The 17,987-nt window shown below is 42.4% G+C and overlaps 1 protein-coding gene across 1 annotated transcript in view; it reads right to left on the minus strand.

Moving 5' to 3' along the window:
• Positions 1–580: 580 nt before the first annotated feature.
• LOC108673653 (C-type mannose receptor 2-like) overlaps positions 581–17,987 on the minus strand; it is a 33,932-nt gene continuing 16,525 nt past the window's right edge. The window contains exons 11-14 of the mRNA XM_018161511.2: positions 16,209–16,367; positions 15,923–16,027; positions 15,305–15,646; positions 581–741 (exon numbers count right to left, since the gene is read on the minus strand). Coding sequence (XP_018017000.2) covers positions 581–741; positions 15,305–15,646; positions 15,923–16,027; positions 16,209–16,367 — 767 coding nt within the window. The remainder of the gene's footprint in view (positions 742–15,304; positions 15,647–15,922; positions 16,028–16,208; positions 16,368–17,987) is intronic.

Genomic DNA, 17,987 nt, shown 5'->3' on the forward strand with positions numbered 1-17,987 from the left:
CTTCATACAATCACCATTCACGGAAGTTCACCAAGGCATTACAGGTAACAATGTCAGACATGTAGCAGGAACAAATATTCAGAGTACCATACACATACCTTGTGAGAAATCGACTTAGATCTTTCGGCCAGGAGCAGTTCTAAAAGCGAATAAGTTATCATCACAGAGCAGCATGTTCAAATGTTTTAGAAATAGAAATGTTTTAGAAAAGTGAGAAATAGACAAAATAAAAAGAATAAAATCTGGCTAGTAGTTTATGAGCCGAAAATGTGTTCAAGTATAGGTGGGGAATTTGCTTGCTAGTTAACTCAGCTATTTCATGCTGTGATATCAATGTTAGATAACACATGGCGTAATTTGCGTTAAAAAGTGCATCAGGTCCATGCAGATTTACTATTTAGTTAAAAGAAAGCTTTAGCCAACGGACCATCAATGATATTTAGTGTCCCTTTATATGTATGTGAAACTATATCGATGTCACATTTAATAGCTTCCCAACATTAGGCATCGTAAGGATTCATGCTTAATAATATAATCATCGCCGTTGCTAAAATTTTATTATGTGTAACGAGTATCAAGTTCATTTACCTGTGCAAGAATCGTAGCAATATCCATTGGGTTCACCGTCGGCGTAATTAAGGATTGTCACAGGCTCTCCATCAGTCCAGTAGAGGGAAGAGTAATCGTTCTTGAGCCCAATGTACACACCATGGTCTTGTACGTGTGCCCGAGCTACCATTCCTAGGGCAGGAAATGAATATAAACGAGTGTGATAAAATTTCCACCAATAAATTAATTAATTTTGACACTTTCGTGCTTAACATTGTCTGCCGTCACTAGTATTTAGAACGCATTATGAACGTGAATTCCGTAACAGCTCAATATATCCCATGTTCGAAACATGCGATGATTATGCCACAGCTTCATTGTAGTGTTGATAGAATGAAGTAGAATTAAAATTCAAATTAGGTATTTAGTGTAACGTAAATACGTACAAACGAACATTTCTCGGTACGCTTGCAATTGTCGACACAGACCTAAGTAGGTGACAGAGATAACCCAGGACATATTTTTTCCAGTTAGGGTTGCTGATAAAATATAAAATGCTACCTAAACATAAATTAGATACGATTTAATAATTATCTGAACAAACACTAAAAAAATTCTATCTCGTGGTTAGCTGCACTGTTCACACCGCCAGTGGGACGTAGGCAGAACCTTGCCAATTTTAAGTCAACTGGACAGTACGTCTCGAGCTCGTGACGTTTCCAGGTGGGCATAGCCTTTTGCATGTAAAGGCCCGTTCACACTAGTGGCAACGGCATGCGCTTTGAGTCGTTTGCTGCAGTGCCTCACCGCGCACAACCGTTCACACTACGTTTGTAAGCGATAGCTCGAGACCGCGCGCTTTGAACAGTAGTTGCCACCTAGACCCAAATAAAAAGTTACAATATTCGTACCAATATTATATCATTCTTTCAAATCGCTAAACGGTAATGCATAAATTGACAGCTAAAATCACAGAAACTAAACACGTCATGTAAAAGTAACTTACATCATTTGAAATCTGAATGTCTTCATCGAGAGTAGACGTTGACCGACGAAAAGCATCGCTGACATTGATGAACATCAATGATTCAAAGCACCATAGTTTCGGTTTGTACACTTGGTCAACACCTGCGCCAGATTTGGTTGATTCTCGTTTCAGCTTAATTTCACGATGGAATTGTGAACGCAACGTATGGGTTTTCTTTCGAACTTCAGCAATGCTGAACTTCACCACTTCTTTCGAACTTCAGCTACATACAAGTTTCTTAAAGCTCCAACTATTTTTTATTTTTACCATAGCTTGTTCCTTTGCATTTCGATTTTTGTACTCATTTGACCAAACAATCCATAGGCCTCCATTTTCTCTATAAAGATCAATTAGGCTCTCTACTAGAGAGTGACTCCAACCGAGAGTGGTGTTAGTCGACATTTGGTATGCCGGACCAGCGTACACAATCAACCTTACTAGGTAGACCACAGACAGCTATCTAATAACTAAGAATTTAAAAGCAAAGAATAGTCCACAAAAATTCATATCTTTATAGAAAACGTTTCGGAGACCAGCTCCATCGTCAGTTCGTAGAATCTAGAATCACTAATCAGAAGTCACAAATTAATACATTGAGAGCACAGAACGAATTGAATATCTATAATTAATTAATTTAATTTGAATTCTTAGTTAATTTGCGATTTAGGCAAACAAGTGATATCAATTCTGTAATAGCTATCTACTAAGTGCCGCGCTTGTGTTTCATGAGGCATGGCCCCTGTCAATCGCTAGCTCATCAATCGGTCAAGAAGCGCATGCAGAGGCTACAAAGCGCCTCTGCGTACTAATTACTGAATTATAAATAAAAATTATAAATCAGTAATTATTTATAATATTTATTTTATTTTTATATATAAATAAATATTATAAATTATATTATTTTATATTATTATTATATTATTTATATTATTATATTGAGCTGTTTGTATGCAGGTAATGTTGAAATAATATTATTTTTATAATATTTTATAAAATTATAAATAAAACCTTTGTGGTAAAACCTATCTATTTACAATTTCAAGCGGCTAAAAGCTAAATTTAAACTTGGTTTAAAGTTTAGTTTAAATACAAATTCAAATTTAGGTTTTAGCTCTTACCCGCTTGAAATTGTAAATAGATAAGTGAAGTGAGTGTTGGAAATGCGAATTCCGGCCTCAATCATGCACGGTATCGAAATAGAACAGTTTGTAAATTAAAGATATCGTAAAATATACGTCATTTGCTGAAGTTAGGTTCAAGCCAGGAACAAGTTGCCTAGGCGACCATCATATAGGGTACGCACACAGTGTAAGCAGGTTGCCAGCGTGCTGGTTACCGCTGAGGCTGGCGCCTGAAACAAGCGCAAGAGGGTGTTCACAGAGGAAGCAGGAAACCAGCTGGAAGAAACCAGGTCTTTTTCATTAGAGAGGAAGAAACCATTCGCAAGAGGAAGAAACCAGGTCTTTTTTTGATATGCAGTTAAAGTAAAATTTAATCAATGTTCCCTTACCTTCACAGTTCATCTTCTTGGCAATGTCAACCCAAAAATTCTCAACTACAATTCGGTTAGAGTGCTCTTTACTCCATTTGTCTCAAATGGGTGGTCGAGCATACACCTCTGTGATTAATTGATCACTGCCGATGCTCATCATGTGTTATTACCTCTCAAAAATCCCTCCAATTGAGTACAAGCATAGAAAATGGAGGGTTTATAGGTACAGCTAATTAAAAAAATGACCATATGACAAACAGGTTGAGCAGATAATAATGTGCAGTACATACCGGTAAATAGGTATAAGCAGGTTGTCGGCAGAAGACTATTCGTATAGGTTTTCACTGTGAACACTTACATTATTATCTTATGTTCATTCTTGTGGCAGGTTGGAGCAGGTTGCCCGCGCGGGCAAACTTGCTTTCCTTGTGTACGTACCCATAGGGTGGTTATTTTAGGTTTGATTAGGTTAGGCAAGGTTAGGTCAGGTTAGGTTAGGTTAGGTCTGGTTGGATTAGGTTAAGTTGGGTTGGGTTGTATTGGGCTGGGTTAGGTTATGTAAGGTTAGGTAAGGACACGTTAGGTTAAGATATGTTAAGCTGTGTTCAGTTCGGTTAGGTTAGGATGGGGTATTTTTGGCTAGGTAATAGTAATGTAAGATTGTTTTAAACACTAAAGACACATACAGGATAAGGCCACAAATGATGGATTGTTGTGTGTAGTAAGAAATGTGTGGCAAGAAGAAGAGAGAAAATGAAAAATAATAAAAAATATAGCGGCTGATCTGGTTTCTTTTCATGTTTTAATTATTGTAGGTAATAAAAATAAATTCAATCTATAGCCGCACTATCTCTTAGTAATCAAACAATTGGTGTCGTATGGAAAGGAACCGATAGACAAACTTCGCAAACTAGCATGATATAAAAGTATGATGTATGTATGTAGATATGATGATGTGTAGATGTATATTTGGGAGATATTCATTTTTAAGATATATGTAGCAACATATATTAAAGCTAAAGCGAACAAAGCTGAGCCCTAAGTGACGCATATGAGAAATCTTTGACCGAATCGATACTTCTTCGAACCTCAAACGCATAAGCATAACCTATCTTTATGCTCAGTCAAACCACTCATAAACTCCTTCAACACTTAACGGATCTGCTCGAAATTTGTAATTTAAAAAGTTATTATCAATGTCCTGCGATATGTATAATTACAGATTTTTACATTACATCGGTTTCAATTAAAACAAAAAAAAAACATTTTTAGGCAACCTAACCACTCATAACTATTTCAATATTGAACGGATCCGCTCGAGATTAGGAATATAGGTAGGTATTGTCTATGCCCTGCAATAGGAATAATTAAAGATTTTTACATTGCATCATTTCAATTAAAACGAAACCGCCGACAGTTCCCTTGAGGTTGAGATAGACTGCCAGAAAAAAATCGTCCGTACCTCTGAGTTTTCTGATCTAATGCTCATGTCAGACTAAGTCATCTATAGTTGAAAGACGGCGCCAAAGACCAAACTGATGGGAAGTAAAGCCTTTTGTTTTTCCATGTATCACGACAGTCAGTCGCACACAAGCCGTCATCATTCCCACGCAGGAAAGAAGAGAGATTGGACGATATGACGAGGGGGCGCATGGATCCCTTTGCGATTTGGAGATCGAGTTCACAAATGAGGTTTGCTTTTCGTTGAGGCGCTCCGCAAGACGGAAGGATTTATTGAAGATTGCGAGTAGTGCTGAATGATTAGCAGGAGAAAGATGCGCAAGTAAAGCATTGTATATGAGGTCTGCGCCGTGGGAGGAGCGAGTTTCTAGGCGACGTATTATTTTCAATAACTCGTTTAGTGTAAAGCGACAGTTAACTGAAATCATCTTCGCAGTTTAGCGCTCTCTCAAACTCAATTTCCTTTATTGGAGAAATAGCGCATCTGTGGGAAAGCCAGAACGCAAAATGAGCTGCCAAAGCCTCGAGGATGAGTACAGCCACTGTCTCGAGGGTGCTGTCTCAAAAGCCACTGATTTCTCGAGGATGAGTGGGGCAACAGCCACTGTCCTCCAAAAAATCGTGGAAGTGGGAGTTCGAGTGTTAATATGAAAGAGAAAACTTTCCCAAGATTGCTTCTTTGCAAGCTCAACTGCAGTTTTTACTTCTTCAAACCTGGTGGAGTGGACGGTCCTATTTGCTCGGGTCGGATATCGATAGAAGCGTTGCGGGCTTCCCTCTCTTCGTAAACTGCCCTAGCGTCCTCAGATGTCCATCGAGGGAGATCCGGCCTATGTGGGCGAATGGACTGCCTCAAATTAAGTGGTCCTCACTATATTGCCTCAACACGTGGGAGAGAGGCTAATAAGACTGCTGGGGGGCACCGAAATCAACAGGAGAAGACCAATGAAGGTGAATTCGGAGTGGAAAAGACCAAACGAGTAAGAGTGGAAACATAGAGGGCCGAAGAAAAGATCTAGCGCTGAACCCCATTAGTATTACGGTCTATGCGGGTGGGCAGGCTCGGTTGATTGAGGAGAAGTAGAGAGATTTGATGACTGCGTTGAAGAGGGAAGTGCCAGCGCGGTTTCGCCTAATATTTGGGTTGTAACATAGGGGATGATGAGCAAAAGTCGCCACAGATGAGGTTCTGATCTCAGACGAAGGAAAAAATACTGTTTGAATTCTAACTGGGCGGTGGGAGAGCAAGGATTATAGACGAAGTAGATTCATGATAAGGTCCCACAAATGGCCGCATCTACTGCAAGCGATTGCATATGTCCATCTGCAAATGGTTTAAATATGGCTGCTTTTGGGAGCTGACTAGCAGGAGCAGTCCTCCATAGCCGTCAGCTCTGTCTTTTCGACTGGATGTGTATCCCGGAAAGCAAAGTGAGTACCATTCTTTTAGGTGAGTCCTCTGTTATTATTATTATACCACGAAGCATTTATCGCGGCCTCTGGTTCAAACGAACTTCGATGGTACGTCACACATAAGGTAAATAGCAAGCGAAAAATAAATAGTTTCTATGGTTTGAAAACCGTAGAATAAGGTTTTTCGGGGCTTTAAAGCCAAACCCATGTTTTGAAAACCATAGAATAAGGGTTTTTCGGGGTTTTAAAGCCAAACCCATGGTTTGAAAACCATAGAATAAGGGTTTTCCAGGGTTTTAAAGCCAAACCCATGGTTTGAAAACCATAGAATAAGGGCTTTTCGGGGTTTTAAAGCCCAACCCATAGTTTGAAAACCATAGAATAAGGGTTTTTCGGGGGTTTTAAACGGATAAAATGGCTAAGCACTAGATTCATAGACTCTACGACATTCTTTCGACTTAAGGCGTCTACGAAACACTTGCAACGAAGGAGCCAAAGTAACGGAAGCCCGCAGACTGTTCCAGATTCTGGCGGCGGCGACTAGGAAGGCTTTGTCGCCGACGGCAGGTGGACGTGTAGTTAGTACGACAATGTTCGCTGTTGATGACGAGCGCAATCGTCTTTTAGGAAGCAGATCCGACACACGCTGCAGACCTGCAGACCTTCCGTGAGATGAGGAAGCGGCATACCGTGAAGGCATAGGAACGACAGAACAGCGACCTTGAACTGCGAGCGCTGCTGAATGCGCAGCCAGTGATGATTGCACACTATGGGCGTCACATGGTCGAATTTTCACGTATTACACACGAGACGAGCAGCAGTGTTCCTTTCGGATTGCTGTTTATTAAGTGCCGTGATCGGAAGTCCATTTAGATTGGCATTCCCAGTCTTATCTGGTCAGAACGAGAGTCACCACAAGGGCCTCAAGGATCGGCCTCGAAAGAGAGCGGCTGATGCTACGTATTCGTCGCATAGCGCCAAAGCAAGCGGTGGTGACTCTGGTAATGTGACTGTTCACTGAAAGTTCAGAGTCCAGGAAAATGCTCAGGTTGCAAACTGCGGACGCAGGCATGAAGAAATCGTTGCCCACGCGAACAAGGTGGACCGGAAGCTGATGCCGGCGCCAAGCAGTCGCAAACCATATTAAGTCGGTTTTCGATGCATTGAGCTGGAGCCGGTTGGAGCGCATTCAGTCTGCGCATTCAGTCAGTCAGCGTTCAGGCAGACATTCGATCCTGCAATGCTGCGGCGTCAGCCTATTGCACCGTAGCCGTAAATTTTGGGGTCGTCGGCGAACATATGCGGATTTAAACTATGTGAATCCATTATATGCAATACGTCGACAGTATATAACTGGAAGAGGATCAGGCCGAGAACTTATCCTTGTTGTAAGCCGCAAGCGACAATGAATGGTGTAGAATAAGAGTTTCCGCGTCGAACGCATTGGAATCTATTACCGAGATAGGACTCGGATCACCACAGCACTGAGCCGCGCAGGCCGAATTATACTTCAAGTCGATGCAATAAAGTGACATGATCGACCGTGTCCAACGCGGACGACAGGTCGAATAAAGCTAATGCAGCAATGTCGCCGCGGTCTACTGCGCTCAGAATGTCTGAAAGCATTTTCAGCAAAGCGGTTTCAGTCGAGTGGAGATGACGGTATGCGGACTGGAGGTGAGGCATGAGACCAGACGGGAGCGCGGCCGTGCACCACCAATTTTGTGCACCAATAAGCTCTGAATCGAACGCCTTGGATCTCTCCGGATATCCACCAATCAGCCGTGCACCACTCGGCTTTGTCCTCCTCCGGCCTTGACCACCACCTGCCGTGCACCACCAGGCCGCGGATCGAATCTGACTTCCGGGCACCGTTAAATTACGTAATTTTACGTTCACCGCATCTGAGGTTAGGTTTCAGATAACATAGTTCTGTTCCAAAATTTATCGTCCAGCGACATGTGGCCGTTCGACCGAGGGCTGGTTCGACCCACGGCCTAGATACGGACGGCTTGAAGTGTTGAAGGCTACGTTCCGGTAGGCAGGAATCATGATGGTCCATTACATCCAGGGCAGTTGTGGTCTTCGGCAGACGACCCAGACCGAACTGCTGAAGATGGTTGTTCAGTTGTCGCGCCACAACGCGTTCCAGGAATTTCGACAAAATCGACATGTTGGAGATGGGTCGATGATTTGGGATCGGAAGCGTCAAGGTCTGTTTTTAATAGAGGCATAATTTAAGCTGATTTGAAGTTCATCGGAACAACACCGTCAGTGAGGCAGCGGTTGAATAATTCGACTAGGAAAGGTGCTAGTATTACAACATTTACCTTAAGTAACGACTTCGGTAGCGGATCGCTGGTACACTGCTTGGTAAGCAGCGCGCGAACTGCAGCGATGACGTCGTCAGCTGTGAAGCAAGTGAAGTCTTGGAGCACTCAGTCGAACGGGCACGGGGCAAATGCTGCCGGCGGAGCATCAGCTGACGACGCTCGTACGGCAGAAATTTTGTCTTCAAAAACCGTGTGGAGTTACTCCACGCATATGTCACCCGAAGCCTCTGTATGACCTCTTCCCAAAGTTTGTCCAGCGAACGCCACAGCGCTCGAGGATCGCTGCGGTGCGCGTCGACTTTCTGGCGCCGAAATAACTCTCTTTTAGAACGAAAAAGGTCGACATTATTGCACCGCGCATCTCGCCAGGTGGAGGCCACATCAGCAGAACAGCAGGATTGCCGCGTCTGTTCGCCCGATAGACAGCCCGCAGAAGCAGTCGAATCCCCCGCTTCAAGACTCGACATTCGTCATCGAACCACGAGTCGGAAATGAGAAATGAGGTCATCGAATACACAGGTCAGCTCGGTGTTGTGGAGTTGCACGAGGTCGTTAACTGATAGTGCCCACTGTGAGTCGGGCCCACATAGTCGGGAAATAGCTTGACATAGCTCTGTTATTCATCGACATAGCTCTGTTATTCATGCTGTGGTTGGGTTTGCATGGGACAGGTAGAGAGAAGGGAGTTTTATTTGCTTTTAGGGTGTGGCCAAAAGCAGGGAAGGGAGAAGGAAAGCCTTCAGTTTACGTGAGTTCCGCCATTGTTGAGCTGACGTTTTCGAAGCTTGTTTTGCAGCCGGATGAGGAGGCAAATATGGCTGCCTTCTTAGGACTTGGAAACACAGAGAGTTAGTGGGAACTAGTGGCAAGAGTTGATTGATAGTCGAATTTAATGTTCAAAACAAGGCACGAAGTCACTTTAGTCAGATTTTTTATTCGGTTTTTGTGTGATATAAGGTAGCACTTCTCAACATGAACGTTCAAGGTAAACTCCTTGCACGTCTTGAACACTCTCAACCAAATTTTTGTCCTTTTCAAGTTTGGGCGACCACACGGCGCTTCCGAATTCTATAGGTGCTACGAGTGCAGAAAACCACAGCTTCATTGACTCTGTATCTATAGGTACTCGGAAGAACGTCTGATTGGTCAAAGATGTATTAGCTTTATTACCTTGCGTTTCAATATGCACAGACCAATTCAACTTCATATCGAAATAAACTCGCAAATCTATCTCCAATGTCAAATTTCTAATAATCACTCCCATATCTTCTCATAGAGTGAGCTTGCTGTTCAATGTTCTTACCGATGTTCAGCATGAATGTTGAGTATGTCGTATGGCAGCTCTTGATGTTGAGTAGTTTGGTTAACCATTGAAAACAATATTGAGTAATGCTACCAACATGCCAAGTGGGTTTTAAATACGAGATGTCTGAATATAACGAAGAAACAATATTCGTCGAGTATTCAAATTCCGACCAATAGTAGCTATATATAGAAAGTTGCACATTATTACAAAAATGGCATCAATCCTTTGAGTGAAACTAAATTCATCAATAAAATAATACATAACTCAGATAAAATCTGAGTTAACCGCTGGTTTTCGCGGTACTGCAACTGCGACAGGTTCAAGAATTTTCCGGTATAGTAGAGAAGAATGCATCTCCATCGCAACAAGCCTCTCTCTTTGACCAACGATGAACATTCATTATACGAAGCAAATTATGTGTGGACATTTATCATATATAAACATTTATCATAAGGAACAAATTTGGACATGCATGAACTACCAATGCGCTCTTCGGAAATATCATGATCAACAACAAGACTTGACCTTCCTTATCACAAAAAATATCGGCACAATCATTCCATCGTCGCTTTATTTAACTGAAATGGTAGCTGTAACGCTGGCACAAACTTTATTTGGCTTAGCCAGCGGAGGGATTAAGACGCATTTGGATTTTATGCTTTAATCGCACCTCAAAACGCAGTGGATCTGAAAATAATGACAATACAAAGGAATCAAAAACTAGCTAAATTTGATTGAAAATTAAATAATATACCAAATATGATCATAATGACAAATATGGCAATAAGGAAGAACTTCTTAAATTCATCACGAAATTGACTTACGTACGTGCTTGACCCCTACTTTCCTGAATCCTGAATGAAAAATGTCCCTAATACATTTAACAGTCTTACTAGCACACTGAGTGATAGCTGCAGGCTAAACAAATGACAGAAATAAAGGAACATAAATGTACATATAATCAAGTCATGATATTTCTCAAGTAATATTTTATAGAAGTATATTCAAATATTTAGAAAGGACATAACACCAAATAACCTAGTCGTCGCGTGTTTGTAGATAAGGAACAACTGACGTGCGAGACGTAGCGGCTAATGAATGGTTCCTAGAGTGTTGCCACTAGGTGCATGAAGAAAAAATACACACAAGAGAACTTAAAAGTTCCTTAAGTAAATAGACCAGAGAAAATTACAGCGGCCAGACTACATATATTGGGGTATCTGGCATCTGAGCTCAGTTACCCTCCTAACAATGTACGTGGACGTGCGCTACAAGTTGCTGCTTGCATCCTTGAGTGGACTAAGCTACAGAAGCCTGTAGTTTATTATCCATGCTACATTGAGTGCCTATTTCGAGGCGCGCGAGACTTTGTCGCGCCGTCCTGAAAAGTTCAACTTATTGTCACGGAAAACCTATCTCCTCCTGCAGTTTCCAAGCTACAGCAATGAGAGTTGTATCATTCGATTCGTAAAGACCATATCTATCGACCAACCCATCACTTTTTTGAATTTGTGCATGGTTCGTCATATATATGGGGGAGAAGGGGGGGAGGGGGTAAAAAAAGTGAAAAAATGAGAAAAACGCGCATAAAAAAACTATGGGGAAAATGAAAAAAGTGATGGGTTGGTTGATAGGTATGGTCTTTTTTTCGAAAAATTCATAGAAGTAAAATGTTATTATTTTTACATTTTACGTATGTATGTGAAGTTTCATGATGATCGGATAATAACTGTAGGAGTTATAGGCTACCTCGATTTAGGGTAGCAGGTCCCCTTAATACTAAAGAAAAGAAAATAAATCCTGTTGCACAGGACCAAGTTGCGTTCCATCCTGTTGCGTTCGAACCAAGAATTTCTCTTTGAAGTAGGCGCCCAGTAAGAGTGACTGGCGCGGCAATGCCCAAAGGGTCGAAAATTGAATTCACCATAGAAAGGAGACCTCGTCTCGTGAAAGGCTTTGGTGAAATGTCAATTTTCATAACAAACGCGTCGGTGGCTGTGTTCCATGCAACTCCAAGCGCTCGTTGAGTGTTTTCATCATTGAAAGCAAATTCTTCTTGTTTATGAGCATTTTCCGTCGGAGGAAAGGCGTTAGTGACGTCATTATCTGTGCACATTATTTTATGCAGACGGATGTTCGTTCGTGCGAGCAGCGCGCGAGAAGCTTCAATAACTGCGATAGCCTCGTCGACGGAATCAGTTGTGCCGAGGCCATCGTCGACGTAGAAGTTCAGAGCAATGTAGTTCTGAGCCTTTTTAATGATCTCTGATTGCTGGGTCGAATCGCAAACCCTTGTTTGAGGAAGTTTCTCGTCTTTGCCGATCTCAGCAGCTTTTCGGAGGCAGAAGGTCGCAACCGCTGGACAGGAGCAATTTCCGAAAACGTCCACTCTGGCTCGAAATTGGCATAACTTGTTGTCTGGATGATTATCTTTGAACCAAAAGAATCTCATGAGGTTTCTGTGCTGAGGTTCCACGAAAAACGAATTAAACATTTGCTCCACGTCGGCTATGAAACCTATCGGGCCTTCCCTAAAACGCGTCAGTACGGCCCGCAGCGAATTGTTCTGATCGGGTCCTTGAATGAGTTGGGCGTTGAGACTCACATTGTGGTAGCTCGCTGCGCTGTCGAAGACGATGTGTGTTTTCTTCTTTTTAGGATGTTCCACGGGAAAAACTGGTAAGAACCACGTTTTATTTGTTTCTCCTGATAATTCGCAATCCGGAACGGCTTCCACATGGCCTGATGCGAGATATTTCTCCATTACTTCCAAGCACTGCCCTAATTTTACAGGGTCCCTTCTTAGCCGTCGCAGGGTATTATTTTCTCTGCGATATACAGCTTCTTTGTTATCAGGGAATGCGAAAAATTCGTTTCTCAGAGGAAGCGGGGTTTCCAAATTGCCCGAGGCGTTTATTTTCACCTTATTAAGGGTCATGAGGAATTTGTTATCTTCGCTTGAGAGACCTGGAGCATCATCATCGTATTTTTCTATGAAAATATCGGTCTTCTCAACAGGAGAAAATGCCGGTGCAGCCGTGAAGTGGTCGTGATCGAGGACGACGGAAGTCCGTAGAGTTTTGATGCGACCGTCATTTCTGTGATGATCAAATGGGCAGATGTCGCCCACTACAGCCCACCCTAGCGATGTACGGTGAGCAAATGGAGCGACCGTCTGCTCGGTGGTAGCAGACTCGTCCAGAGGCAAGAAATGGTGCGCCAGGTGAGACAACCGTGGGTGTTTTTCCACGAGACTCCTAGTGGCGACTTCGTCCTTGGTTTGAGAAATAAATTGATTTTCCAAGAGAGAAGGCAAAGGAAATGTCTCCTTCTCCTGAATTCCTCTAATTGTTAGTCCAGTTATTACTCTACCCGTCATCAAAGATTTCTGGCCGGAGAGCGTTGTGATAGAATAAGTGTGAGTCTCAGCTTGAGCGTTGAAAAATTCAAAAACTTTTGGGGATGCAAAACTGCGGTTTGATTGTTCATCAAGGATGGCGTAAGTCCGAACCGATTGATTGGTTGTGGGGAGAGTGACTTCAACAAGAAGTGTCTTACTGCAACTTTTACCATGAAAAGATCCATCAGTGTCAGTGCAGAGAACGTTGCTTGGGCTCGATGGTTTGGTTTCCCGGTTTCTTCGCTGAAGTTCCTGATTCGGCGTTTTATCCTTCGCGTTAGGTCCGGGTGCGCGCGGATAGTGAAGAGCAGTTATGTGGTTGTCTGCTTGACAATGGTCGCATTTAAGAGCTTTCTTGCAATCTTTTGCCGAATGCTGTCCGGCGCAACGGAAACAGAGATTGTGACTGTGTACAAGGAGTCGCTTCAATTTTGCATCTGCCTGAAGGAATGCTTTGCAATCCCATGTTGCGTGGCTGTTTGACTTAGCAATGCGCACTTGTGAGGAGACTGAATGGGAGGAGACGTAGAATTTTCGGCCGTAAGGAGCGTTCGAACATTCTTATTAACAGGCTTGTCGTGAGCGGCGAATGGACGTGGATTGGCGCTACTCGGCTGATCGTCACATAGAATATTTGTTTGTTCCTGTAGGAACTGACAGAAGACGGTGAAAGGAGGATGTTCGTCTTCTTTTGCTTGGTACCGAGATTTTATCGTGCGCCATTTGTTGTTCATAAATACCGGTAATTTTTGTCTCAAGGGCTCTAAGCCAGCAGCGTAGTTCAAAGTACGCAGGTCGGGAGTGGTATTCAAATGATTTCCGACTACATTGCACAGATCGCTTAATCGTCGCAACTGTGAGGCAACCTTAGCATCAGACTCGTTGCCTTTTATGTCGGGAAACTCTGAAATCTGTCTTCGCAGGCTCCTGGCTATCTCGACATTAGAACCGAATCTTCGCTTCAACTCGCACAAGACGTCTGTAAGAACTTGTTCGGGCTCTGTGCCCACCCAGTTAAAATTTAGGGCAGGGAATAGAGCAGGCCGTCGCCGGCTGCAGAGCCGGCGTAGAGACGCGACAGAGCAGCGATAGAGCAGAAATGTCCGCTTTAGAGACGATATCGCCAGCCGCGTATCAGCGCTAATTAGCTTCTGAGTACCTGCCCAGGTGTGCTCTGACATAACACCAAATAACCTAGTCGTCGCGTGTTTGTAGATAAGGAACAACTGACGTGCGAGACGTAGCGGCTAATGAATGGTTCCTAGAGTGTTGCCACTAGGTGCATGAAGAAAAAATACACACAAGAGAACTTAATACTAAAGAAAAGAAAATAAATCCTGTTGCACAGGACAAGCTGCATTACTCTGATTCCTTGCTGGAGCACTCGAAAAAAACATTGCTTGAACGGCCTCTGATGGCTAATCAGATACTTTAATTGCACGTTTCAGCATCTGACTCTCTTGGTACAATAAATTTAGTTGTCTTGCAAAGAAGCTATTTACGCAGAATAAATAACCAAAATTTAAAATCCCCCTCGGCATAATGGCAACAACTCTGACTACTGTTGAAAGGCTTTACCAAACAACTAAGTCTCAACATAATGTACCGTTATCTTCGTGGACGTACTAGAACCCAGCAATAATAGATTTCAGTAGAATACTCATTCAGTAGTATAACGATATCATCACTTTCGGAAACGTAATATTTATTAATATGCGTTGATAAAATACATAAATCCATGCACTAAAAACACTGCAAAACATTAATGGAATGCAACAAAACTACCAACAGCCACCCACTGGCATACACGCGTCTGCAATTTGAGACGAGGTTTGGAGGTTTGTGACCGCACGTCGCTGTAACACGGGAATGAGGCTAGATAACCGCTTAACATCAATCAGCTTGTGCCATATTTATTGATGTTTACCGATTTAATTTTATGAATAAATATTTCTTCAACTGTATGACCTCAGTAATTCAGGTTAACCTTCAAAAATTGAGCAAGAAAAAATTAAATTAGATAATAGCTAACCGCAGGAGCTTAAATTTATGTGCGGAAACTTGTTTGCTTGCGGCAACACTACAAATTGTTTGTTTTTAAAGTCTTTCGAAAGAGATTCGTTGGGCAGGTGTCTACATAAAAAAATCATAAACAGAAAGCAAACCTTTAAAAACGGAGTTATACGTACCACCCTCCGGCTGCATTTCAAGTACAAAATGAAAATTTCCAGAGTTTTCTGCCGAGTACAGGTTACGCGAAACAAAAATTGAATAAGCTATGTATCTTCCTCACCGGTGAAGAACCAATTCCACTTTTTCTCACCTTCAACGAAGAGCTGCTCGTCTTCATTGGACAGAGAAGTAAGGTCTGGGACGGACTGGCCTTCGCTGTAGGGCATTTCCTGACAGCGCAGCCTAGCATCGGCCTGTGCTAGAAGTTCATTCACGAACAAGTAGCAGATGCCAGAGGTCGAGTCTTCCTCCCACCCCTCGCCACACGAGCCAGAGTCTGGAGCTGGAGTGGTGGTAGTGACCGGACCGAGGGGAGTCGTCGAGTAGCCACGTTTACACACAAACGGTTGAGCTTCTGAGCACGTCATGTCGTTCCAAAATCCTTCCTCAATTTTCATTTCGACACAATTTCCATCTCCGCCGGATGGCTCTCCTGGAAGATATACCATTTATATTATTGCTTAGCGCCGACCATATCATAGCATAACATACACCGACATAGTTGACCTAGTGATTTCACACGTATATTATATTTATGTAGACATTTCTGTTTCACAAATCAAAGTATGTTACTTAAATTAATATACACATGTAGCTTATCAGTGTATCGAAAACTCAATCATTCACGCTACTCCAAATCAAATTGACGTAAGAATAATTAACATCAATGATTGTGACTATTAACCCCAGTTAACAGTTAAGTAAGTACCCATGTTCCAGTTTTGAATGACGACAGCATTGCCGTCGGACCATTCAAACACTCCATCTACACGACGATCATTCAGACCAATCCAGCTGGTGTCGTCCAGATGATCTGTTGAGTTAATGAGAGGATATAACGAGAAACCAGATTTGCATAAATAATCCAATCAATTTACAGGTAGAATTATAAACAGTGTACGGAACGAAATCGTGTCAATCACAATCGCTTCAAAAGACTTATATTATGCAAAAAGACGCATAACTTTTATCAGATATTTTCCATATGTACTCACTGTGGACGGTGTCTTGCTCTATCCAAGAATTAATTGAAGCAAGATGTCCTCCCGCAGTCTGGCAGAAAGATTCAGCGGAGCTCCAAGTCATCTCATTGCTGGATACAAGGTAGCAAAAGTCTTGATCCAAAACCCAGCCATCTGGGCAGTACTGTTCCACTACACAGGAAAGAAAACAGCGAACGGTAACTGCACCGAGGTATACCCTAAAATTTTCGGATTTGGCTTTTCTGGTATTTAGTATCGTCTTAAAGCTGACATTCTGCCCTATACAATACCACTGCGATCCCTCTACGTGAATTTTTACTTACATGACGGCTCTTTAAAGGGGGGCGGGTGGGGGAGTTCCTTCACTAATTAGATGCAAGGTAATTAGCTGCTGAGCATTTTAAATATAGTTTCTACTCGAGTTGTGCTGCAGTTACATGCTTAGTCTCATCTTAAAGCTGACATTCTGAGCTTTTCAACGATACTACTGCGATTGCTGTAAGTGAATTTTTACGTACACGGCTGCGATTTAAAGGGGGGCGGGTGGTGGATTACCTTCACAAAATAGATGACAGGTAATTCACTCGCTAAGACTACATATATTGGTGTATCTGGCATCAAGCCTTAGTCACCCTGTTCGCTTCGTACGGAGAGGTGTGCTGCAAGTTGCTGCTAGCATCCCTGAGTGGAATTCGGCCACAGAAGCCTGAAGTTTGGTCTTTATGCTACATTGAGTGACTATTTCAAGGCGCGCGGAACTTTGTCGCGCCGTCCTGAAAAGTTCAACTTTTTGTCACGGAAAACCTATCTCCTCCTGGAGTTTTGAAGCTACAGCGATGAGACATATACCATTCTATTTGTAAAGACCATACCTATCGAGTAACGAAGCCCTTTTTTTTAGATTTTTGCATAGTTTGGATTCAAAATGGGGGGAAGGGGGGGGGAATGAGAAAAAATGAAACAAAAATCAAAAATCGGGCTTCGTTACTCGATTGGTATGGTTTTTACAAATAGAATGGTATATGTATAATCGCTGTAGCTTCAAAACCCTAGGAGGAGATAGATTTCTACAGTACCCCCTCTTTGTCCGTTTTCTATGAATTTCACGTTTTTTATCAATTTTTCTAATAAAAATCACACGAACAAAAAGGTCTTAGAATTCTGTTTTACATATGTGTACCAAGTTTCAGAGTGATCCGTCCGTAAACAAAAAAGTTTTTCCGGAGGGTATGCCTCCCCCTTATTACATTGGCCCAAGATAAGTTAACTGAGAAATAGGTACTCTGTGTCGTTAACTCGAAAGTTTGTAATCGCACTACCGACGACAATAACAAACTTACTCTGTTGCTTAACGTAATTTTTTCCTAAGAATCTAACTTGTGGAAACTTTTTCGGTCAATCAATTGCAAAGCGTTATGACAATTACCACACAACCTCTCGATTTTACCGTAGTAGAATTCCAACCAGTGAGCCCCAAAGTTTTTCACGCTTAGCGAATAAGCAACTTGTATGAATGAAAACTACTAAAGAAATGACATTTGAATTAAATGTATCCTTTGAAGCCCAATCGAACATAATTTTGAAACATGTACTTTGTACACCAAGTAAGGCATAAAGAAGATACGATTGAAAATAAGCTCCACGAGTATACGCTGGTCTATATCGAACAGTTGTTACAACCCAGTTAAAATTTTGAGCCGAGACCGGCGCCGGGTTTAGCCGGGCTGGTCGCGCTTTAGCAGGATGGAGCCGTGAATTTATAACCGGCCATCTATCCCTAAAACTGCGCTG

This window comes from Hyalella azteca, unplaced genomic scaffold, assembly GCF_000764305.2.
Source record: "Hyalella azteca isolate HAZT.00-mixed unplaced genomic scaffold, Hazt_2.0.2 contig9392, whole genome shotgun sequence".
In the NCBI taxonomy this organism is placed as follows: Eukaryota; Metazoa; Arthropoda; class Malacostraca; order Amphipoda; family Hyalellidae; genus Hyalella; species Hyalella azteca.